The 20,566-nt window shown below is 33.1% G+C and overlaps 1 protein-coding gene across 13 annotated transcripts in view; it reads left to right on the top strand.

The window, feature by feature from the left end:
* LOC106668483 (dnaJ homolog subfamily B member 6-B-like) overlaps window positions 1–18,911 on the top strand; it is a 113,081-nt gene extending 94,170 nt beyond the window's left edge. For 2 of the 13 annotated variants that reach the window (XM_024225842.1, XM_024225843.1), the window contains exons 2-8: window positions 13,047–13,145; window positions 15,155–15,264; window positions 15,414–15,566; window positions 16,973–17,155; window positions 17,244–17,279; window positions 18,373–18,577; window positions 18,641–18,911. In XM_024225842.1, the coding sequence (XP_024081610.1) occupies window positions 13,081–13,145; window positions 15,155–15,264; window positions 15,414–15,566; window positions 16,973–17,155; window positions 17,244–17,279; window positions 18,373–18,577; window positions 18,641–18,740 (852 nt within the window). In that variant the 5' untranslated portion in view covers window positions 13,047–13,080 and the 3' untranslated portion in view covers window positions 18,741–18,911. Of the gene's footprint in view, window positions 1–6,792; window positions 7,690–12,659; window positions 12,792–13,046; window positions 13,146–15,154; window positions 15,265–15,413; window positions 15,567–16,972; window positions 17,156–17,243; window positions 17,280–18,372; window positions 18,578–18,640 lie in introns of those variants that run through there. The other 11 variants (XM_014397294.2, XM_014397293.2, XM_014397295.2 and 8 more) reach the window with 11 other exon arrangements.
* Window positions 18,912–20,566: the final 1,655 nt, after the last annotated feature.

Below are 20,566 nucleotides of genomic sequence, written 5' to 3'. Positions count from 1 at the left end.
TACATATCAACTGTCTCGACATGTATGGATAGAACATATCGATCGTTTTCGACCTTGCATTGTTTCGAAGGGCTGTTGAATAGTTTAAAAGTATGCTAGGAATGAAATAACTGAAGGTCGAGTTCCAAAATTCAAACATCTAATATAGGGTGAAAAAACCTAATAAATATATTGATAAATCATTGAATAGATTAGGGACGAGTTTAATAATTGATAAGGTTAAGTAATTGATCTAGCTGTTATTGCCAGTGATTTAACTTTTTTGGATAAAACATCAATGTACTTCATAGAAAGGCTAGAATGAGAATGTCAAAGAAATCGTGAATTTGTGAAACACTAAAACCTGGCGAGGAAAGTACAACTGAATTATATTTTTCAGTTTTTATAATTTTTACAATTTTGTATCATTCTAGTTCAGTCAGATCAACCGCAAATTAATAAAATGTTTGTCTAAGGCCTTTTCAAATATCTGGTTTGGTTTTAAGTAATAAGGCTATTTACTTAAAGAGTAACGTGAATGATTTATACTGTGTATATGTAATTTATTAGCGTGAATGGAAGGGTTTATTCCCAATAACCCCGAGGAATATCGAATGCTCTAGGGTAGTGTGGATGAATGTGTGAAGAATTTACTAGCATGAATCGAGAGGTTTATTACCCCCCCCCATTATCCCAAGGAATATCGTGTACTCTAGGGTGAAAGAATGAATATATAAATGTAATTCATTACTAAATTAATCCATATTTGCTTAGTGGTCATAATTGACATATTAATTATTCTTTTTATCTAAGGTTTTGGGTTGAGATGAAAAAAATAATGTCACGAGCGGGATTCGAACCCACGACCTTTGACTATCAAATAATTTAGCAAAATAGTTACAATAAATTTGAAGCATGGCATAAAGCAGTCTGGCGAGTTTGGAATTGCTTTGACTACACCTTAATTTAATTTATTTTACACCAGTCATAGTAAAGGGAGTTCAATTAAAAGTAAAATTCACCTACTTAACTTAAAGTAAAATTTCCATTTTTTACACTACGTAATGGATAGTTAATCTTAAAATAAGAAATAATATTAAAAAAAGATTATTATATAGATAAGAGACAGATTTGAAAATATGGCAAAAAGAAAAATTCGAACGGTCACGATAGCTCAGTGGTTAGAGTAGCGGCCGAAGGTCGTGGGTTCGAATCCCGCTCGTGACACTTTTTTTCATCTCAACCCAAAACCTTAGATAAAAAGATTAATTAATTAGAGAAATTCATTACTGTGAATGAAAGGGCTTATCCTCAATTACCCCGAGGAATATCGAGTACTCTGGGGTAGTGTGAATGTAATTTATTAGCGTGAATGAAATTAAAACGCGAGAAAGATAAGGAACGAAATGTAAAGGAAAGGAAGAGAGGGTTGGCGATGACCAATAGTTTGCCGGCCCCAAAACTAAAAAAAGTCACTAATATCGTTTGCTATTTTTTATTTAATTCACAATAGGGTTTATGTTAGATTGAAATGTGTTACATTTTCAAACATAATGTGGAAATAATGATTTTAATGTAGATAATACTTTAATTTAAAATTAAAAAATCAGGTATAAGGCTAGTTAACAAAAAGTCAAATACATACAAATTCCTTCGTCAAGCTTTTAAGTAATATATCCAATTCAGAGGACTTTTTATTTATTTATTTTTTGTTCATCCACCTCCTCGCCATTCCTAAGGGAGACCCCATACCGGCGGACACAGCCAATTTATTAGAATTTAATTCGTTAGAAGAGTGTCAGTGTTAATATAGCCGCATTTACGGGCCCTTCATTTAAGAAGAGTTCTTAAAGAAAGAGTTATGTATTATTTTTTTAAAAGAAATAAATAAAAATAAGGCTATACTTAAAGAATATTAGTACGCTTATACGTTCAAAATCTTTTGAAAAATTAGATAATTACCGTTATGGATGACCAATTGTTGACAGGTCGCGACAAATTATTCGAGATTTCACGGTCATTTGTGTTAGTAGAGTTTATTTCACGGGATTATATCAAGCAAATCCGCCTAGGGCAAGAGGAGGAATAGATTAATAACTGAGCAGTTAACATCGGGCCGATTAACCCAGAACCGTCTCGAGATTGGCGAAAACTGTAAAAATGGTCAATTATTTTTGAAATACGACCGAGGGCCCGTGGCCCAATTCTGCACTTTTTTCAATCTGTTATTGAAATACTATGGGAAGATCTCATAACTTTTTTAATAAAGAAAAGGATATCGGCTATTTAACCAATCGTAAATTCGTCTTTATCAACTATTTTAGGATTTGAGAAGTATACGCAATAACTTTTGCTTGTTCGAATGTCCATCCATTTAGTTATTTAATAATGAATTTTTGCAATCTCGGTCCGGGTTGTCTCTGTCGTACAGAATAGTGTTGACAACAAGCTTCTTATGTGTGACTACTTAATAAAAAATAAAATCTTTCAATTAATCTTTATGAAAGGTTGAGATAAATATTATCTAAACCAATAATAGACGTTGAGATAAAAAAGGCAGTGACACGAGCGGGATTCGAACCCACGATCTTCGGCTAAATAAGCTAGTAGGAAGTCACGATAGCTCAATTGGTAGAGCGTCGGCGCATTTAGCCCAAGATCTGGGTTTGAATCCCGCTTGTGACACTTCCTTTTTTTATCTCAACCAATACCTTTTGTAAACATTAAATAATTGAAAAAAAGTTAATTGGTCAATCGGACCACGAATTGTAATGGATCTTTCAATTAATTAATTTGTATGTAAGGTATTAGTTGAGAAAAAAAAGTCAGTGTCACGAGCGGGATTCGAACCCACAACCTTGGGCTAAATACGCCGCTGCTCTACCACTTGAGCTATCGTGACTTCGATCCACTCGACACCACCTTCCTACCTCGACCCATGGTGGATCGAGCCAAGTGGCAGAGCAGCGGCATATTTACCCGAAGATCGTGGGTTCGAATCCCGCTCGTGACGTTGATTTTTGTATCTCAACCAATACCTTACATAAAGATTAATTAATTGAGAGATATTTTTGGTCAATCGGACCACGAAATCTAATGAATATAAAAAATAAAGTTAGTTAAATTATTAAAAAAAATGAAAGTACATATTACATAGATTTCAATTAAACAACTCTAATTTACTGAAACTTTAATTGTAACTATATTTGCTATTTTAACGTATGAATACAAATTCATAAATGTTACGTTAAAAACAAAAATTTTGTCTAATAACACAAATTTCTATTCAAAAATTGTGGTAAAGTACAATTGTAACTATGTTGAACTGTCATTAAACAATAATTTTTATAATCAAGAATTTATTATCATTATTTATAAAAATTTTTGGTTTAAAAGAAAAATCGGAAAGGAAAATTTCATCATAACACGTTATTTGGTTTTTCGGAATAAATTCTAAATTAATTAACCTCTATAAAACACACAATTTGTATTTTATTGTAGAACATTTCATAATATTTAAGGTGATCATAGTTAAAAATTCAACTCGACGTTCTTCTTTTGTATTTAATATTTAAATTTAAAAATACAATCCTTTGCATTAATATAGTAGCATGACGTTTTGCATTTTTGGCTTATTTTTGTAAGCATTACTAAGAATTTGATTTTGGTGACACCGCTTATTCATGGCTTGGCTTATCTGTTTGTTCGCTTAGTGAAATTCATGAAGATTTTTGGCCCGGTGATGGAACCGGCATTGGTTTGGCAAATGGAGTGCGACGATCGGCGGGCATCTTTTAATACGCGATTTCCATTTGCACATCTCTCAAGGCCCCTCTAAAGCCAGAATAGCCTTTTCCAAAAATATCTGACCAGTATTTGTTGCAATCATGAGCTTTAATAGACAATTTGGAAATCATGGGAAAACGGTGGATTTTGTATAAGTGCCATGATGCTCCCCGAGGTGGGTTTTTGCCTGAATTTAATTTATCAGGAAACTTACGTTATTGATGTAATCGCATACAGCGTATTCCAGATATTAATTTCGATCTTAGACGGTTGCAAAATTCAAGCAAGAACGAAATGAATCTGGACGCTATGATTTTTGTCCTGTTGCATTGTGCAATGTGAAAACCTGATTTTTTTAAGTAACTGAAGCTCACGTGTTATTAGCAGAGCTAAAAATATTTAAGATATTCTGGTGCGGTTTATATTTCTTTTTTGATCTTCTCCGATCATCCTGTGTCTGTCTATTTCCCCTGATTTAGTCTGTCAAGCTCGTTACGGCATTTTGCCATATTCTACGATTTGTGTTTGTGTTTGCCTTTTTACATTTTAAAATTCAGTTTAGCTAGCTTTTTATTTATATAAAACTTTAATTTTATTATATTTGGTAGTCATAATTGACCGTACTAATTATTTTAATTAAAATTATATTTTTTCATCTCAACTATGACCTTAGATAAAAATATATATAATATAGATAATAATGAATCTTATTAACAAACACATATACAATATTATACATTTCTGATGATTTGTAGATAGTGAGATGCGGACTGGTGTGACGTAGGTTTTAGAAAAACATTTTCTTTATTGTGCCAACGTTTCGATCTTTATTGAGATCATCTTCAGGGCCTGGGATTTATAAACTTTGTTTAAATTTTACAAATATATGTAGGATGTGAAAAAAACGAATTTATATAATGCTAGAAAATTTTAGATAAAAAAATGAATTTATTCAATGCTAGAAAATTTTAGATTAAAAAAAATGAATTTATACAATGCTAGAAAATTTTAGATAAAAAAATGAATTTATGCAATGCTAGAAAATTTTAGATAAAAAAATGAATTTATACAATGCTAGAAAATTTTAGATAAAAAATGAATTTATACAATGCTAGAAAATTTTAAATAAAAAATGAATTTATACAATGCTAGAGAATTTTAGATTCAAAGTTTTTGTAGTCACTCAAAGTGTTTGTTTTCCATGTAAATGTGTCATTCTTGTCTGTCGTGTTGAGAGTGCCAGTGAGATATGATGTTTTATGTTTATATACGTAAATAATAAATAATAAAAATAATCATTAACTAACGGTCACTGAACACCACATATTGAACATTTCTTTCTTCGTCCCATACGCTAGATATACTCATGGCCATTGAGGCCGTCTGAGGTTAGATAAAAAGTTTAATTAATTAAGAGTTAATTTGATTAAAAAATGTATTATTCCTTCTTAGTTGTATCACTTTTTTTTATTACATTTATTTGTTATTTACAACAAAATATTAAGTAAATATTTTCTATATATGCTGAATTTGTCGGTTGAGTCACTTGTGAAAGAAATTACCGTGACGCACTTTTTCACCCTGAAATCTCGTCATTCTTCAACACTAACAAGGCTTCGAAGACACTTTTGCTTCAGTCCTCTTGGAGGATTTTCTGGTAGGTCTGGAAGTGATAACTGTCTAACTAGGATGGATTATTGTGGATGGTCAGTGATTTATGAAATTTTGTATCGCTGGTTTTGATGAAGTCGTGTACAAATAGTAGGTCGTTGTGAACGGTATGATTTGAAACAGAAAAAGGAGCATTTATAATTTGACGGAGAATTTTGGACTGAATTGATTGTAGACTTTGAGAATTGTCTGCCTTGGTTAACCTTCAAACTTCACAACCGTACTCCCAGAGAGATCTTATTATTCTCTTGTAAATTAAAAGTTCGTTTTCATTGTCGAATTTTGATCGTAAGTAGGCTTTTTAATAATTTGTAACGTTTTTTTTTTTTTCTTGCCTGTTCAGTCTTGTGTTCGGCCTAGTCAGTCGTTTATCCATGAAAAATACATGATAACGCACAGTGTCAGTTGGTCAGTGGTAGGCAATGGGAGTTTCATTTATACTCCCTGGGGGACAGATACTTTTACGCAGAGTAAAATTTTTCCGTACGCTTGTCGTTAGGCTTCTTTTTATTCTCTACTTCGTGAACGTTAATTCATTAATGTTAATTCATTCAGGTGTAGTTATAAATCGTGAGTGTTTATGGCGGGTCCGAATTTCGCGTAAGAATCGCTATATCATCAACGAATGTATGTGTTGAAATGTGTAAGAACATGTAGGAATATCTGTGGTATATATTGAAAATAAAAGTGGGCCAAGTATGCTTCCCTGAGGAACACTCGCTCTAACAAGTTCATAAAATGAAATCAGTTCCCTAACGGACTCGGCAAAATCAGACCGTCAGAAATGTTCTCAGTGTGGGACGCATGATGTGTTTTTCAGTTTCCAAATGCCAAGCTAAGAAGTTTTTCTAGAATTTTTAGTAAGGATAGATAGGAAAATAATGGGCCGATAGAAAGTAGGAAGATTAGGTTTTTTATTTGGCTTATGAATGAGTTTAATTATTGAGAACTGTAATGGAAAGTATGTGGTCTTAAGTACAGTGTTGTGTAGGTATGTACATATTATTAGTTGTCAGTTTATAATTCACTTTGCTGTTTGCATTGTTCAACTTTATATTCAGAGATTTCTGTTTTATTTTTAAATATAAAGAAATACCAGCACAGGGAAATTAGAAAAAAGAGGTGTTCAAACGCGGAAACGAACCTGTCAAAGTGTGAAGAGACCTAGATGATCAGAGATGATCAAGTCCATCACCTCCAAACACCACAATATTTCCCACAAGAGTACATGGTTAAAACGATTAATTTCCTAATAAGAAATTATTACTCCTGCCAAGAAAATTTATGTTTTCTGTTGTGCTTAAATGATATTTATTACTTGAGGTGTAGTTGGATTAACTCGGAAAGCGTTAACATCTCTTCATTTTTGTTCACCCCCTTTTATGCACAATTATCTTCTCCAAGGAAATTGCACTAATTCGTCCATTACTAAATCATGAGATCGAGTATGACAACAATCGAATCGCGGAAATTGTGGCTTATCAAAGTTGATCAGTTATGATTAGATCGCAAGTCTAATCAGCGCACACAATGACAACAGTGTGCAACGTTTGAGAATTAGACCGTTGTTTTGACTGGTATCGCCTTGAAATTCGGAACACCTCGTGTCGTACGGTCAGTTTAAGATGGTTCTTTCTCCCGGGTTTGATGACCTGGGCAGATGGCGTTCTTTTTTCCACAATTGAACACAATGCGATGGCTTTCTCCGTCCATTCCGGGCAAGTCGCGCGTGAAAATCGATTTCGGTTACGAGACGATAGAGTTAATCTTATGCGACGGGGAGGGGCATCGACAATTTCCGGCCAATTCTTCGGTAACGGTGCAATTTGGGCCGTCAAAGGAAATTGCTCCCGTTGTCGGATTGTCTTTTATTTGACAATACACCAAGCAGTCCAAATAATCCCCCGGAGCGACGAGGTTAGTTTTCACCTGTTTACTAAAAACCATATGTTCATGCTGCTGGTCGCGTCAAGTGTATCTCATATATTCATCTCCAGTCAAAATTGCACGAAATTAGTAAGTACACAACTACATTTGAAAGATTTCACACATTCCACATCCACTTCTCGACCCCGTTTTTAAAGGACGCGTTCGTCTTGGAATTTTGAGCCTCTGTCGCGAATTTGTCGGGTGTGTTTTCGTTGTTTTTCGCATGAGAATAGCAAGTTTTCGAGGAGGTCGAAGACGCAAAAGTTGCTTTATCCATAACGAAATTTACAGGAAACAACTTGAAACAGAGAATCTCTTTTGAAAGTAATTTTCTATTAATGTAAATAAGGTTGAATGAAGTGTATGGACAGAAAACAGGTGACAAATTTTCGTCGACATCATCTCAACTGTATTTTTTAAATCAGTAGACATTACGCATAAAAAAGCACTTTGATTTGCGAACCCAAATTAATAAATATAAATATTACATAAACATACATTTTGACAAAACAGTGAGACGTTCATCCATAAGCGTTTATAATATAATAAACGTTTATAGTTAATAAACTATAAAAATATCTAATTATTTAGAAACTTAATTGAAAAATTGCTATACATTTTAAATTAGTACGTTCCCTGAAGATTTTACTGTTCTATAATTTAAATAATTAGGTTGCTTGATCATTTACTAATTATTGGCTTTGCTCCTTTCTTCTAAAATTTCCTTGATATCACAAGGTTTTTAATTTTTAAGAACATGGTTTATTAGTTTATAAAAGTCGTAAGTCGAACTTCCCCAAATGGAGACTTCTAATAACTTGACGTCAAACTGACCGGACAATTTTGTTTCCCCCGACTTAACTAAGAAATGTACCTACAACATCGGACATGCTAGTAATAAACACAGTCACTACGTTTATAGATTTTTTTAGACTTATTACTATGACTCTTGTGTTATGGATATACATACTTGTACATAAGAGGACTTCTTACACCCAACACAACCCTCTCGAACGTCAGTGATCAGTCCAGTTATCTGTCATTTCTCAGATTGTGATTGTAACAAACCGATTTGGAGATCAGTTTAGGGAAAAAAGAAAGGAGGGAAAAATAAAATTAACTTCTTTTTTTTTTACTTTCACTTCAAGTACCTAATCCTTTTTCTCTTTGTGGACCCTTATAATGCGCGGTAATAAGAGTACGAAAACTCCTTCTCAAGTGGTGTCCTCCAAACCGATTACTGGTTTATACAAGCTCTAATCTGCGCACGCACGTACATACATACACGCGTGTACTGAGTTGAGCCTATCACTTTTGCAGTCCACCGGCAATGCTATCATTTGAAATTTAGCATAAATTAACTCAGGCCTCGAGAATCAGCCACCACGGGTCAGACCTTGGTCTTATCCGTCCTGCCACCGAAGCTAGGTCATTTCACGCAATCAGTTCCAAAATTCATTCATACTCTCACTCACCCTTAAATACATTGTTACTTATTTGCATACCATGTGTTACCTACCCAGATTGTATAACTAACTTAATTGAGTTTCGATGGGGTACTCAATATTCCAATGGCTCTGTCACACTTCACATTCGCGCCAATAAATACATTCACTCTCAACACACGCTGTGGTCACAAAACTATCATTATTGTATACAATAAAACAACCCTGTTTCCTCCAAGAATCGGAACAGGAAACCCAGATACTCGCTGCCCTTCGGTTAGATGGGCCACATCGAGCCACCTTTCTCTGCATGCCAAGCAACGCGTGCTTTGTCCCAAAATTAAATGCGCGTGCGTCAACCTCGCAAGGCCTATCCTTAATCTCGTGAGGATGACGCTTCTTCTACGAGTCAGGTCCTCCGAGGGCACCTCAGTGCTTTTGATACGCGAAGTGTCTGCCTACAGTAAGCTCGTCCATTTGAGTCTGGACGAAGGGACCGACAGATATCGTACACTTTGCAATATAAAAATAAACTAAATTATCAGTAACTAGTAATGATAAAACAACCGACAAATCATCATATTGTTTTATCAAGTCTTTCTAATATTAAACGGTGAATTAATTATTTTTAGATATTTTAATATCGCTAATTATATTTATTTTATATTGTTATAACATTTGCCTGGCCTTTCCACGAGGCAGTCTACAAGGTGTTTATTGAACACCCATCAACTAGTTCCAGACTGTAATTGTCTTATCCAATTGGTTTATCAGCCAATAAGTACGATAAACGCTGATTTCCTGCAGAACTGGTTTACATCAATGTTGGAATATTCAGTGGAGAAGCCGAGCTAGTTATAAAATGAGAGGCACGAAATTTAAGTTAGTAAAAATCATTTTGAAAAGAAACAAATTGTTATAGTTGCTGGCAAATTGGCCATTAATAATCTGCGCTCTCAGCCGTAGTTCCGGTGGGTACATTATCAACTAAATGTAAAACATATATTTAAACATTTATCACTTAAATAAATTTAAAACTAGTTTTAACACTTAAATTTACCTGTCGATTACTGTAAAAATTAAAAGATGAATTATCAATGAACTAAATTTTAACAATAGTTGGATGAACGTTGTAAGCCAAAGTACGTTGATTTCCGATAGGTTGACTTATCACAAAATAAAGCGTAATTATTTTAACAACTTATTTTCTTGTTGATTATCAATAACACCCGTTTTAAAAGATAAGATCAAAATTTTTCCTTATCCATATCCTAAATTGTGGACATTTTAATACAGCGCAATCCACTTTATATGATCCACAATCATTTAATTTTAAAATGTGAAATGTTATTTTTATATCATTTTTTTCTATAATAATACCTATTGAAAAATTTTTAAAACTCAAAATATGACACATAAGCTTGAAGAAACAGAAAATTGACGAGCAAATTATCAATTGACCCGGATATCAATGCCGTATACAGTCGAGAAATACAAACTATCCGATGAACCGTCAGTGGTTATACAGGCTAGATATTACACGCGATGTTCAGAAAGAACTGGCACTAGAAACACTGGGGAAAAGCGAGCGAATACAACATAAGCCAGGTCAAAGCGTAGGACGTTCTAAATGGCCCTCACGGTTGTCTGATAGTTTGGTTTTTTCCGAACAAAATGGTCGATTCTGCTTCTCGCCCTCATCACTTGTGGAAATCACAAATTGTCTGGCATGCTGGGTCGACTTGTTCCATCACCCATCGTAAACATTTCTTCAACTTGCGAGCGCGCAGGATTTGTCTAACTCTATCAAAATTTTGATATTCTTTACATAGTTTCTTGACGAAGTTGGTGTTGTTAAGTGGGGAAGAGAAATAAGTTCCTTATTCGGAATTTTTAAATTATTCAAACAATCCACACTCCTCATAATAATAAATAAATAATTTATTAATTAATGATTAATAATAATAAATTAATTAATTAAAATACACATTAGCCATGATCATTAATTTCTAATTTAAATAATAATAAATAAAAATTGAGCATATATTCAAATCATTAAAAAATATATAAATAAACAACTATCTCAGTATCGAAAACAAAGATAAAAATGTACAATTTCTTATTTTAACAATAAATGTTATGTCTGATAAAGATACGAGTTAAGTTAAATTAACACTAGCAACAAAGAGGTTAATAAATAATATGAAATCATTTAGTTGGTTTTGATATTATTTTTCGTGTTTTTCACAGTATTTAATTTGGAATAATATGGTGGTTAGGTCAATCGTCTCGGATCGTCGTACGCCAACCATCAAGGAAAGGCAAACCAGAATGATCTGAAACGATCAAGCTACAACCCTTTGATTACGCAAGTTACATGAAAAAATTGAAAATGGTAAGGGGATTATCGGCAGACAGTGGTTGATAGCCAGAGGTACAAGGGTTATCAGTTGGATTCACACAGGTGGACAGTTTGAGTAATGGTATATAGTCGGACGTGCAGGGTTCAGAAGTTGAAAAGTGGGTTGTCAGACGCTTATTTGTGGATGGTCGCACGTGCAGGGCGGAGACTTCGAACTCAAAGGGGTTAACAGTACGAAGCACGTACGTATAGTGGTTAGCAGTTGGACACTCAAAGATACGCTGCAAAGCGCATAGTGGTGGATGTACTGGATTTGGCCGAAAAAGGATAGCAATCGGACGGTGGTCAGTTTGACGGATAGTTATTTATAGTCGGACTGAGTGGTTAGCAGTCGGATAGACAAAAGTGGTCTGTCTACACACAGTGGTGGATAGTCAGACGTGCAGGGAGAATTCAGACGCAAAGGTGTTAACAGTAGGAAGCAACCAGATGTATAATTTATAGGTACAGGAAATTAGCAGTTGGACTCCCAAATAATTGGACGTGTAGTGGTTAGCAGTCAGATACTCAAAGGTACGCTGTCAAGCGCATAGTGGCGGATATTGGATGCACAGTAGTGATCGGACGTGCAGGGTGGAGAAGAGAAGTAAAACGGTCGCGGCCCGACTAACAGAGGCAGTAAAAGCACTGATTTTTTAATAGTTGAAAAGGATGGTTCTAATCTGGTTTTTGTCGTGTGCCGGATTTCAAGCATTATCGTGTCGTCAGACACTACGTTAAATCTAATTACAAATAAAACAATGTAGATTTCTTTATATACTTGCTCCATCATAACGAGTTTTTATGAACTGTTGGTTAGTTACCAATAACAAAAAACATTTAAACCATCCAATACATTTTTCAATTTTTCCTAAGTGGGTGCCAGTTCAAAGAAATCCCCAACTCTCATGCCGTTGCAAAGCAAAGATAGTTTTGTTAAAATATTTTTTTTTTCTTGTTAGTGTATTACAGAATTGGGTTTGATGGTGAAAGAATATTTTAAAAATTTATTAAGAGTAAGTCTCAACTGGGTAATAAACAATTGTTGGATCCGGATATCGGAAGTTGAAGATACTATCTATAGGAATGTCGTTTGTAGACCAGCTACGAAGCGTGGGATCTTCAGGCTGCACGTTTTCAACCATCATCAGTATTAAAGCAGTCAGAACCACCGAAAACTGCAGTTTGAAGGTGAAAAATTCAAAAGCGACTAAATCGATTCAAAAGTAGGCCATGCAAGATATATAATCTTGCGTACTTTCGGTTTCGTCCGATCCACGGGGACGGGCATCTTATGCAATCCGACCTTTCGCTTTCGGCTGGCGACGGCGGCCCCGCCGTAAATTCGCAAAACAGCCTCTTCCGCCTCGGCCCTTCAGCCGCCTCCAAAAATCGAAAGTGTCGCCGTCGTTTTGTTGTCATAGATGTGGCAACACTGTTCCCCGCCCGTGGTTAGCCCAGCTGTTTCAGCCTCAACACTTTTATTAGCCTCAGTTAACAAGTTTAGCTTTCAAAACAAACCCTGTGCCCTGAGGACTGGTTATTTCGGCTCTAATAGAATTATCCTCCTAGTTTATAAGGTATTTGAAACATTATAGGCTGTTCTTGTCATCTGTACAAACCAATTTTGTACCCACAACTTAATAAAAAATAGCCCTTATCCTTAGTGTTTTTTCTTTTCTATAAGATATCTTATCAGTTTAATTATATTAAACCTTTGAAAACACTGTTACTTACAGCCCTAACTTGCTAATCAAAAACCACCCAATTTAACATAATTCAAATGTTCAACTCACAAAAATTTAATGAACTAATTGGTATTTTTTAATTTCCAGACCGAGTCTGCCCTCTTGGGCAAAGGCCGTAAATATGGTGGACTATTATAAAGTTCTTGAACTGACAAAAGGATGCAGCACAGCGGATATCAAAAAGGCGTAAGTTAACATTTTGCAAAGTTACGATGTTACTTGTAATCCATGTCACTTTAACGATGATTCCATTTAATTTATAAAAATGCAACAAAATCTAGCCATTTGTTCATAATATGTCAGGTCCGATGAATTGAAAACATACTAACATTTACTTTTGTGACATATCATTCACACAAAAATAACGCTTTTACTAAGGTTCGTTGATTTGATCTACAAAAATGTGATATAGGCAGGCCATTTGTTCATAAGATGTCAGGTTCGATGAATTGAAACGAACGAACATGTTGTGGGACATCGTTCACAAAGAAACAGTGGTTTTACTAAGGCCTGTTGATTTGATCTACAAAAATGTGACAAAGACTGACCATTTGTTTGTAAGACATCAGATCCTGGCCATTAGTTCATAATATGTCGGGTCTGATGATTTGAAGACAAATTGACAATTACTTCTTCGACATCACATTCGCTAAGAACTGTGATTCAATTACAATTTCAGTCCATTTGGAAAATTTTCCAATTTCCATGAAAAAATGTAACAAAGACTGGCCATTATTTCATAATATATCGGGTCCGATGATATGGAAACAAACTAGTATTTCCTTCTGTGACATATCGTTCATGAAAAAAAACACTTTTACTAAGATCCGTTGATTTGATCTACAAAAATATGACAAAGGCTGGCCATTTGTTCATAAAATGTCAGCGCCGATGAATTGAAAACAAACTAACATTTCCTTCTGTGACATATCATTCACAAAGAAATAACGCTGACGTCAGGACTGATAAATTGAAAACAAATTGACATTTACTTCTGTGACATAACATTCGCCAAGAACGATAACTCTATTATAATTTCAGTCCGTTTGGTATGAAAAAATGTAGCAAAGACTGGACATTATTTCATAATTTGTCAGGCCCAAAGATTTGGAAACATTTTCTCCTGTGATATATCATTCACAAAAAAAAAAAAAAATTATAAAAAAAATTTTAAAAAAAACTTTTACTAAATTCCGTTGATTTGATTCTACAAAAATGTGACAAAGGCTGGCCATTTCTTCGTCAGAGATGTCAGGTTCAATTGCTCTGGCATAACCTTCGCTAAGAGCAAACCCTAAAAAACACTAAGTACTAAAACCAATTCTTTTACAGTTTGAGTCAGTTCGATCTATAAAAGTATAACAAAGACTGGCCACATAAGCCTTTTACAATGTCAATCCATGGTATTGTAAATGAACTAACATTTACTCTATGTCATATTGTTTGTAGGAACACTTTTTTCAATTTCAATGTGTTTAAAGGTCTATAAAAATATAACAAATGTGGCCATTTGAAATGTCACATGGAATGTCTTTTAATCTGATAGATTGTGAGTATAGGCAGACCAAGATGATAGGTAACTACCAAACTATAGGTTCCTCACCTCGTAGAGGAGGAAATCTCACAATTCAATATTTTTAATTTCATTTGTTATTAATCTTTACATTATTAGTCTTATATATAGTTAGTTTAATCAAAGGAATTATTATATAATAATCCACCAATAATATGATTGAGGCTTAAATTAGTCTGTAAAATATACATTGTTTGTTTATGCTAATTTAACGTTCATAAAAATTAAAACTGTAAATCTTGAATAGTATGCTTTGTCAAAATATACTACTGAGATAATAAAATCATTTGTTTTTGAGATGTCTAAATTCAACATTTACTTCTATGGGTCATTTGCAAGATCATACATTATTAATACACCATTTCTAGATAAAACATTATTCTTTGAACATACTTGAGTTAAACAAGATAAAAAATAAGGCTGCATAATACAAATCCAATTGCTCATAATGTAGACTAACAGCATGACTTTTTGGTAACACCCCAAACACTGGCACTCCTAGGATTCATAAAATCTTGTAGTTAAAATACCCCCATAAAAATGTAAAAAATACATACTCTAATACTTGTAATTAATTTTAATTTGATTTAAAAAAAAATTCAATTAAATGTTTGTTATACAGTTACAGACGGCTTGCTTTAAAATGGCACCCCGACAAAAACCCAGACAACCCAGAGGAGGCCAATAAGAAGTTTAAAGAAATATCCGAAGCTTATGAAGTGTTGTCAGATGGTAAGTCACCAATCATATTAAGAATAATGCTGATTAATAGTCTTCCATTCAAACATTGTGAAAAAAATCCTTCTTTTTTTCTTTTTTCAATTGTCTTTTTTCAACCCTTTTCCGCAAGTGATTTTATGTATGGTGATACTCTCCGTTAGATGGGAAGAGGAAGATATATGATGAGCATAAAGCAAATGGTAAGACGACCAACTCGTCTGGATACCACCACCACTACTACCATCACCATCACTCTAAGCCGAGAACGTCGCCTTTCAGGAGTTTTTTCCATACTCCTTTCCACCGGTTTTTCGGTAGTGAACGATGATAATTACTTGGAGGTTTTTGTGGTGCTGTGCTTTGATCCTGGCGTCAAACCTTTGTCTTAAAATAATACAAATTAATGCCAGTTAATGTTCGCGTTTTCCAGACCCCTTTTGTTTGCCAGGTGTTTTATGCATTTCATCCCTGGCAATTTTTTCCCATGTTTTTTTTTTCTTCCTCCAATGACAATCGGCATTGATATTTGTTCTAAATTTATTGATATGTATTAAACAATTGCTCTTCATCAAATAATTTTATTTTGCACTATATATAAATAATGTATATTCGCTTTGTAATGGTATATGTGGCTGGTTAAAATTGGATTAAAACTTTGAAAAAACTTTAATTAATGTAAAGAGGGGTTGCCATGACAGTTGAGGAGAAATGCATAAAACACTTGCTTTGTTTAGTTTTGATTAATAATTTTATTAACATTGTTTAATGGATAACTTCTGTAAACTAATCCAAAGTAAAATTTATTCTAAAAAATTAAATAAGAGTGAAGAGAAAGTTAGAATTTTTTTATTATTTAAAATACTTTACATGCTTATATATTATTTTATAACACCAAAAACAAAAAAATTTCTCATCACTCTAAACAGTTATTTTTGTGTATTAAAAAGTATTAAAAGAAATGGTTTATTTTAAAAGTATGTAGTTATTAACAATATTAATGTCAAAAGTAAGTAAGAATGGTTTTATAACAAACTACAAATTTTCTAATAAATAATTTTTCAACTAGAAAAAATTTAACATTAACATTGTTTATATTGAAAGTATTTAATAAAAAATAATGATCAATTCTTTAACGAACACAACTAGAATATTTCAAAATTCAGATTTTTTCCCTGTGTTTTTAGAGCAAAGTACAAAAAATGTTTAATTTTCCTGTAAACGATATGATTCCATGTCCGTGTTTTGTCCACATGTTTGTGAACAAATTGTGCACGTTTGGGTTCATTTTACATTGTACAGAACGTACAATGGTGTTTAAACTTGATCTGCTGATTAGTTTTTTTTTCTCTCTTCAAGTAGAAATGTCTGTTATTGAAAGTTTTCTTTATTTGATGCTTCTAATGTGGTATTCAACGTTTATTTATTTATTTTTAAATTCTATTTAAAATGTATGTGTTTCTTGAAGTTATTTCTTTCAAATGGAATTAAATTAAAAAACACTTTCAGATTCGACAATCGAACTTGTCATTTAAACATAGAACAATACCACATAAACCAAATCCATTGTCATCAAAACGTTTTGTTGTTGCAACATTGTTAGTTTGCTTTGAAAATTTCCCCGTTAAAACAAAAACAAAAAACAAAAACATGTTTTAGTATGATTAACCACTAACAATACTTTTATGCTTCTGATTTAATTGTGTATATACATCGCTTACAGATAAGAAGAGGCGGATGTACGACCAATATGGCCGAGAAGGCCTCAATGACAGAATGCCCAGAGGAAGATCGAGGACGTTCAACGATGCGGATGACCTCGAAGGGCTCTTCGGATTCCCATTCACCTTTAGAGATCCCGAAGATGTCTTTAGGGAATTCTTCGGAAATTCTGGTCTTTTTAGAGGTGAGCACTTTTTCTTCTGTTCCTCACTGACTTATTGAAAATTCTCTTTTATTAAGCAATTAGGTTATTAAAAAGATAATGTTTTCAGCTCATTCTTTTGATTCTAAAAGGGGGCTTAAAGCCGGTGAGAGCAATATATTTGTATCGTGATAAAAAAAATAATTTTTTCGTTTTTGTTTATGTGAGAGTTTGATGTGTGCATGGTTTTCAAATAACTGCTTACTAAAATTATTTGGTTACAAATAATTAAATTATACTTCACAACCAATATTTAATATTTGCAGCTACTGCTTATATCAGGTTGTTAAATAAATAATAAGGATGTAATAATATTTTATCAATTATTATTCAATAATCATGATATTAATAATCATCATATCATAATATTAATAATAATAATTCATTATATATATGAAAACAAAATAAAAACTGATTGCTGATTTATTTAGCTCAACTTTGCACACATACACATGAGTACATATTTGAAAAAATATATAAAATAAGTGTATATAAATAAGGAAAACAAAAATAAACAAATTACTGTAAACGATATAATATTAAAACAGAGCGCTTGGCAGACAAGAGGCGACAAATCAGAAAGCCAAGAGGTAGAAAAAAGTAGGCCCATGAGGTGGCAAATCAGAAAGCCAAGAGGTAGAAAAAAGTAGGCCCATGAGGCGGAGATATTGTGGCATGATTGTGTCGCAATTTCACAAAAGTTTGAGAGAGGCCAGATTGTGAACAGAAGGGGGAGAAAAGAGTTCACTGATGATGAGGATGGGAAAGGAGAGATGTGTCGTCCTTTTACTACCGAATTGTCTGTTACATTGGATAAAACTTGAGCCCAATAGATGCTGTGAGTGTACAGCTAGAGCTTAAAAAAAAAAAAATTGAAAAAAAATCACAAGGCCTGGGATCAAGCTCAAACGAAATAACTTGTCACTTGTGCCAAAAAGGTAAAAAAAACCCAGATGATTTTCTTTGCAATAAATGATATGGAATGCAGTCAAATGATTCTTTTTTCCTCCATTAGTCTTTTCACAATTTGTTGATTAATAAAATCAGCATGTGTGGTGTTTGTTGAAAAAATGAAGTGTATTAATGTTAACAATGTTGAAGTAAACATAATTTTCAATCCCTAACACTTTCTGTGCTTTAGTAATTCGACAGGATATTACAAAAACCGAGAGCAAATTCTTATAATGTTTTATTTTTAGATGTTGGAGGCGGCCGCCATGGTATGGATAGTCTTTCAACCATATTCTCACCTTTTGGCTTCAATATGGGGGCAGACATGTTCGGCGATAACTCGAGCTTCACATCTTTCTCAACATCCTTCGGCTCTGGGATGGGGGGCAACGTCTCAAAAAGAACAAGCACATCAACCCGTTTTATCGATGGAAAAAAGATAACAACGAAAAAGTAATATTTCTGTCTATTGTATCGCATTATTGACCTGCTAACATTTGATTTTTTATTTTTCAGAGTGGTAGAAAATGGGAAGGAGACGGTGATGCAATACGAAAATGATGTTTTAAAGTCAAAAACAGTCAATGGAGTCAAACAGTCATTATCATACCGTTAAAACCGTCCTTGCAACCCCTTCATGTGTTTATAAAATTATATTATTCCATGTTGAAAAAATATAATAAATAAATTAAAATACGACAAAAACCCCTCCACCTATTTATCATTTGTTTTGTTGGAACTTGGAAACATCAATTAAAATAATAAATTTTAAAAAATTGAAATTGTACTTACATCTAATCAGATAAATTAGTTTAGTAGAAAAATCTCAGAATTATGTATATGTTGTGTCTTAATTTTTACCATTTATTTTGCCTTTTAAAGCTCTAGTTTGCTTTGTGTACAGGAAACATATAATAGTTAGAGATGGCAATTTGTGATTACTTTTTTTTATACGGAGTCATCACAAGTCAATTTTTCTTCACCATAAGACTGTTGCAACCAGATTTAATTACTTGGCACAGTTCTCTGGTGATTTTGAATTGGATGTTTGTATATATTGAGTTTTATTTTATTTTTAATTCATTATTTTTTATGTGTGAAATTAGGGCGGTACACTAATTTTGCTCAAACAGTAATAGTCAGCTTTTTATATATTAAAAGGTTATATTTAAATTAAACAAAAGCTCGAAGTAACCAAGTCTGTTAGCAAGAATGGTGTACTTATTGCAAACATGTTTTTTTTTCTCTCTTTTTATGTATCTATTATTTTTGTAATAGCAATTAAGTTTTATTAGTTTTTTTTTAATGTAACAAAATGTAGCAAAATGAAATAGAATATTTATTGATGTGTTCATACAATTTACTTTTCTCATTTTAATATATTTAAAAACAAAATCACGCTTTTTTGTTTTGTTTTTATATTAATTAGTCTTAACTGAACTTATATACAAATTTGTAATGTACAGACCGATGAACCTACTTTTAAATTGTGCTGAACAGTCACATAGAAATTCCAATTACAAGGAAAGTTTCTGTATCTCAGTTAATTAAAAACGAAAAAATCGCTGAATAAAGCATTAATTTATATTTTGTTTATTTGTGTGTACCCAAAATCTCTGTTTTACAGTATACACCAGCAGTTACCAAACTTTCTGTTTACGGCGCCTTTAATATATCAGAATTGTTCCACATGTCAAAACAATAGTCTATCTCAGCATAAACTTTATGATAATAGTAGTAATTCATTTTTAATTCAGAAAAGCATTGATATATTTAAACCTCTTATTTTATCTGCAATTTTGTTCAATAAATAATCAAAACTCTTGAAATTGAAAAACTTCCTTTTTGAAAAGCGATGACACATTTAATAGCAAAAATATAAAAGCAAATACTTTTTTTAGGGCAATAATATAAAATACCCAATTACAGCTCTCGATAACATCCATGTTGAGTGAGATTGGATGGCCACCAGGGAATTAGTTTTTTGTATTTTCATAAAGGGGGTTTAGTTTTATATTTTTTTGTATAAATATAAAAATAATATTTTTTATAGACAATTTTCACGGCGCACAGTTTGAGAATCACTGGTCTACAGTATAATCAAATGGGTATAATGTACTATGAGCTACTTAGCTGAAATTCAAGGGAGCGGGCAAAATTGCTTGATTTATCTCCAATTTGGCTTATTGAGGCTGACGTTCGATTATAAAAATTAAAAAAAAGGAAGAGGAAAATGTGATTTCTATATGGGGTTGGCAGCAGGGTTATGAACGTAAGCTGTAATTCTCTCACCCCACAGAAAATCATCGCAAACTATCAACAGTTCGGACGTGTGAAACTATTCCACGACATAAAATGAGCGTGACCGCAATGGATGCCAAGTAGTCTTTATGCGGGATAGATTTGAACAAAATAATTTTTTTTTAAAGTTGTTTTATTTTC

Source organism: Cimex lectularius, unplaced genomic scaffold (genome assembly GCF_000648675.2).
Source record: "Cimex lectularius strain Harlan isolate CLEC.00 unplaced genomic scaffold, Clec_2.1 scaffold3, whole genome shotgun sequence".
Lineage (NCBI taxonomy): Eukaryota > Metazoa > Arthropoda > Insecta > Hemiptera > Cimicidae > Cimex > Cimex lectularius.
This window is presented reverse-complemented; position numbering and strand designations above follow the sequence as displayed.